Genomic DNA, 5,395 nt, shown 5'->3' with positions numbered 1-5,395 from the left:
GAACACAAGCAGTGGGAGGGGGAGAGGGAGAAGCAGGCTTCCCCCCGAGGAGGGAGCCCGATGTGGGACTCGATCCCAGGACCCTGGGATCATGACCTGAGCCGAAGGCAGACGCTTAACGACTGAGCCACCCAGGCGCCCTCAAACCTTATCTTCTATTTCCTTGACTACATTCAGCAGATTTATCTTGAAGTCTGTATCTGGTAATTCCATCTTCTAGATCTCCTACGGGTCTGTTTTTATTGTCTGTGTCTCTTGGGTGTTTTTTTTTTTTAAGATTTATTTATTTATTAGAGAGAGAGAGTGTGCGAGCAAGCTCGGTGAAGAGCAGAGAGAGAGGAAGAGAGAATCCACAAGCAGAGTCCCTGCTGAGTGCGGAGCCTGACATAGGGCTCAATCTCCCGACCCCGAGATCATGACCTGAGCAGAAACCAAGAGTCAGCTACTCAACCAACTGAGCCATCCAGGTGCCCCTTTGTCTCTTGGGTTTTAATCATATTGTCGTGTACCTGATTTTTCTAAAAATCACGGTGTTTAAATTTTTTCTTTAAAAATCTATTTTTAACAGGCTTTACTGGGGTATAATTGACATGCAGTATACTACACATGTTTCAAATATATAATTTATACATTCTGACATATATATTTACCTGTGAAGCCATCTCCACAGTCAGGATGATGCATCCACCGTGCCCAGGTTCCCTTCTTCCCACCTCTCTCCTCCTCCCTGCCAGACAGCCCATGATCTGCTTTCTGTCACCACAGATTAGTCTTCATTTTCTATAATTTTATATAAATGGACTCATGGTATATACTTATTTTTTTTGTCTGGATTTTCTCAGAGTATAATTATTTCAAGATTCCTCCATGTCATTGCACATATCAATTGTTGATTCCTTTTTATGGCTGAATAGTTACTCCATTGCATGGAATTCCATTGTATTCCACCACACCTGTTATCTGTTCACCTGTTAGTGGACATTGGGGTTGTTACCAGTTATTTGGCCGTTACAAATAAAGCTGTTATGAACATTCATGTACAAACATTTGTACAGACATATGCTTTCATTTCTCTTGGGTAAATACCTAGGCATGGAATGACTGGATCATATGGTAGAACTAGGTTTAACATTTTAGGAAAAGTGGTCGTACTATTTTACGATTCTACCAGTGATGTATGAGAGTTCCAGTTCCATTACAAAGTCATCAATACTTGCATGGTCCGTCTTTTCGACTTGAGCCATCCTACAAATGTGCAATGGTATCTTAGGGTTTCAACTTGTAGTTCCCTATGACTAATGATGGCAAAGATATTTTTGTGTGCTTATTTGTCTTCTCAATATCTTTTTTGGGGTAAAGTGTCTTTTCAAAATGTTTGCCCATTTAAAGAATTGGGTTGTTTGTTTTCTTATTATTGAGTTGTTAGAGTTTTGTACACATTCTGAATATCAGCCTTATATCAAATATATGCTTGGCAAATATTTTGTCTCTGTGGCTCGTCTTTCTCTCAGTAGCATTGTTCAAAGAGCAAAGTTCTTCATTTTAATGAAGTCCGGTGTTTTATGGATTATGCTTCTGGTGTCGTATCTAAGAAATCTTTGTCTGACCCAAGGTCACTAAGGATTTTTCTCCTGTGCTTTCTTCTGTAAGTTTTATAGTATTACATTTAAATCTATGGTCCATTTTGAATTAACTTTTATATATGATATGAAGTACAGATTGAAGTTGTAATTCTTTCCCTTTCTTGCATGTGGATATGCAACGTTCCGTGGCTGTCTGTTGAAAAAACTGTCCTTTCTCCACCGAAATGTCTTTGCACCTTTGTCAAAAATCAATTGACCATGCGTGTGTGGGTCTATTTCTGGACTCTGTTCTAGTGCATTGATCTTTCTGGATGCCAATAGCACACCGCCTTGATTACTGTAGTTTTACCATAAGTCTTGAAATCAGGTAATATAAATCTGTCTGCTTTCTTCTTTTTCAAAGTTGTTTCTTCTAAGCCTGCTGGGATTTTGATTGGGATTTCATTGTTTTTTGTTTTGTTTTGGAGTTCTGGAAAATGAATATAAAAAATTGTAAAAATAGTTTGGGGATGATGCCATCTTCTTCCAGAGAGGATTTTACTTTTACTCTTAGCTTGTGGTTGGGGCTCCAGCAATCTTGGATTACCTTAATCAATGATAAGATTTGAGACCATTTAAAATGGATTCAGCCCCTGGGGCGACTGGGTGGCTCCATCAGTCAAGCATTTGTCTCTTGGTTTTGGCTCAGGTCCTGTTCTCAGGGTCCTGGGATCCAGCCCCGTGTCAGGCTCTGTGCTCAGTGCAGAGTCTGCTTGAGATTCTCTCTCCCTCTGCCCCTCCTGCTTGTGCTCTCACTCACTCTCTCTCTAAAATAAATAGATAAAACTTAAAAAAAAGACACCCCCTCCCCCACACACAAAAACACGGACTCAGCCTCTGCAGGGGCTTCTCTAGGTCTGGCCCACCCTTTTTCTTCCAGCATGTAATTCCTCAGAGTTCTAACCCCCAGTGTGGAGTTTCTATCAGGGTCCCCCCCTTGGCAGACCCTGAACTCTCACTTGTCCTCTGGCTGTACAAGGCGACCAGAAGCTCTGCTCAGTTTCCTTGATGCTGACCCTGGAATCGGCAGGTGCCCCCGGGGGGAACACTGACCCCAGCACTGGCCTCCACGATCTCCTTCCCTTCTTCCAGATCTTGGCCTTCTAATTCTGCATGCTTTGTTAGATTTTCACTACCTTCACAGAAATTTTTATATTTCCCTGTCTTTCCTGGTTGTTCTCAGAGGCAGGGCTGATGTGCATTACCCAGGAGACCGTTACCCAAAGAGGAAGGCCTCCTTATGAAAAGTTATACCGTTGGAGTTTCAAAATGTGAACTGTTAATTATTTTGTTGTCCATTGATAATATTCTTCAAGAGCTGTGGTTTACAGACTGAACCTGGGCCAAAGCTCCTTGTTGTCCGACCTCATGGCTAGCCAGCAGAACGTGGAGAACCTGGCTTCTTTTCTTCTGACCTGTTAGCCTGCTGGGGACTAGCCCTCCCTGAAAAAAACCGCTCCCCGCCCCAGCCTTCTCTATGATCTTGAAGTTCCTTTCTTGTCAGCGTATCCCTTCCTCTCTCCTGTGAGTCTCAAAAACCCCCAAGAAGTAGAACCCAGTGGCAGACCCCATGCTTACCCCTAATGAGGTCCTACACTGACCACAGCTCCTGGCTCAGGGCTCTGGCCATGGGGTCAGACGGGTGCCCAGGGGCAGAGCTGTTATCTATTCATCTATGCTCTGTCTCCCATTGTCCCCTTCCCCTGAGGCTGGGCCTGTTTCCAGCTCCCTTGGGCTGGGCAGAAAGCAGAGCCTGGATGTGGGACTGGAGTCTGGAGGGGCTGAGCCTTTGCTAGTTTGGGGGTTTTCGCTCACAGGTGTCCTCCTTAAAGACAAGGGCTCTGTCTTGTCCCAGCTGGGCTCCCAGCAGTGAGCTCAGTGCCAACACACAGCAAGTGCTCAATAAAAATGTGCTACATGGATGGAGGGAAGGGGAGAGAGAGAGAGAAGGGATGAGTGGCTAGATGGAAGGAGGGGATGAATGGACAGATGGATGGAGGGGTGGACACACATATGTATGGAAGGATGGAGGGATGGATGGATGGATGGATGGATGAGATGATCTTGGCCCCCCAGTTCCTCAGGTGGCCTTGGAGATCACCAGCGGTTCAGGGAGGCGGAGCAACTTCATTTGGATGCATTTAAATGTGGGAATGGGGATAGGCATTCTTTGCAAAGAAAACAGTTCCATGGCTAAAAATAGTCTAGTCCAACCTCTGCAAGTCACAGATGAAGAAAATGAGGACCAGAGAGGGGAGGGGCCTTGCCCAGGGTCACACAGCTGGTTGAAGGCCAACCTAAGACCGGCCCCACATTTTCTGACTTCCAGACCAGGGGTGTTTCCACGGACAGCTCTGCCTTCCACAGTTGGGGCGAGGCTCCCATCTGCACCCCCTCCTCTTCCAGGGGAAGGAGAAGTTCCTGGGCGTCCTGAACAAGTACATGGAGATCCACGGCACTGTGTACTATGAGAGCCGGCGGCCCCCTGAGGTCCCAGCCTTCGTTAAGAACCACGGCCTCTTGCCACAGCCCGAGTTCCAGCAGCTGCTACGCAAGGCCAAAGTGAGCCCCACGCCCTCACCGTCCTCACCCCAGTCTGGCCACAGATGCCGAGGAGGTCACCCTACGTGCCCCCAGGCCTGCCACCGTGGCTGGTGGCCCCTTCCACGTGTAGACCTGCCCCAGCACGCTCTGCTACCTTGAACCTCACGTCCAGGCCTCCTGGGGCCGGGGCAGAGCTGGGGGTGCTCACCCAGGAGGGACCTGGGCAGGGCCAGCAATGTGAGGCTCAGCAGTGGGGAAGAGGAAGCGGGCTTCCCTCCTTACCCCTCAGTACCAGGGCAGCTCCGCGGACTGGGTGGTCTTTCCTGCGCCGGCCGCCCCGCCCCCGTGAATGTCCCAGCCCTGGCTTCCTGGGGCTCTGGTGCCCAGCCTTCCATGACCATTGTGCCACTTGCTTCCTCAGCTCTTCATAGGCTTCGGCTTCCCTTACGAGGGCCCCGCGCCCCTGGAGGCCATCGCCAACGGCTGCGTCTTCCTCCAGTCCCGCTTCAGCCCGCCCCACAGCTCGCTCAACCACGAGTTCTTCCGAGGCAAGCCCACCTCCAGAGAGGTGAGTGGGGAGGGTCTGAGATGGGGACCCCTGCAGTCCCTGGAAGAGGGAGACAGACAGGGTGTGAAGGGACGGACAGGACAAGTGGGCGGGGGCGCCTCCCCTGAGCACGGGCCGACCTGGCAGGCACAGGAAGAGGCTGCTGCTCTCTCCACCTGGCCAGGTGTTCTCCCAGCATCCCTACGCAGAGAACTTCATCGGCAAGCCCCACGTGTGGACTGTTGACTACAACAACTCGGAGGAGTTTGAAGCAGCCATCAAGGCCATCATGAGAACCCAGGTGAGGTTCAGATCCAGTCAGGACTCTGGGGGTCACTACTGGAAAAAGATGCCCCTCTTGGTGAACTCAGGCTCGCAGGCCTGGGTTGGCAAACTTGACCCCACTTACCACCTTGAGTATAGGGATGGGGGGAAGGAGAGGCAGGGAAATACCTTTGTGCTATGAGCAACCTGTACAACCTTACATGGCAGCCCTGGATCCAGAATCATTTATTAAGCACCTTTGGAGGCTGAGCCCCATGAGCACTCTTAGCACAAGTTAGGTGCTGAGTAAATGTTTCCAGGATTAGTGCATGGAGGCCCTTGGAACTCTGCTGTTGGTGTGTGTCCATGGCCTTTTGACAGCATATCTCAAACTGTATATGGCATACACGTCATCTGG

General features: G+C 49.0%; 1 protein-coding gene across 1 annotated transcript in view; it reads left to right on the top strand.

Moving 5' to 3' along the window:
- Nucleotides 1-5,395, top strand: part of MGAT5B (alpha-1,6-mannosylglycoprotein 6-beta-N-acetylglucosaminyltransferase B) — a 68,643-nt gene that overhangs the window by 55,310 nt on the left and 7,938 nt on the right. The window contains exons 12-14 of the mRNA XM_081804410.1: nt 4,029-4,184; nt 4,588-4,734; nt 4,898-5,014. Coding sequence (XP_081660536.1) covers nt 4,029-4,184; nt 4,588-4,734; nt 4,898-5,014 — 420 coding nt within the window. The remainder of the gene's footprint in view (nt 1-4,028; nt 4,185-4,587; nt 4,735-4,897; nt 5,015-5,395) is intronic.

Source organism: Leptonychotes weddellii, chromosome 15, assembly GCF_054177405.1.
Source record: "Leptonychotes weddellii isolate Sample4059 chromosome 15, ASM5417740v2, whole genome shotgun sequence".
Taxonomy (NCBI): Eukaryota; Metazoa; Chordata; class Mammalia; order Carnivora; family Phocidae; genus Leptonychotes; species Leptonychotes weddellii.
The sequence above is the reverse complement of the archived record's forward strand: the minus strand, read 5'-3'. Positions and strand labels throughout refer to the sequence as shown.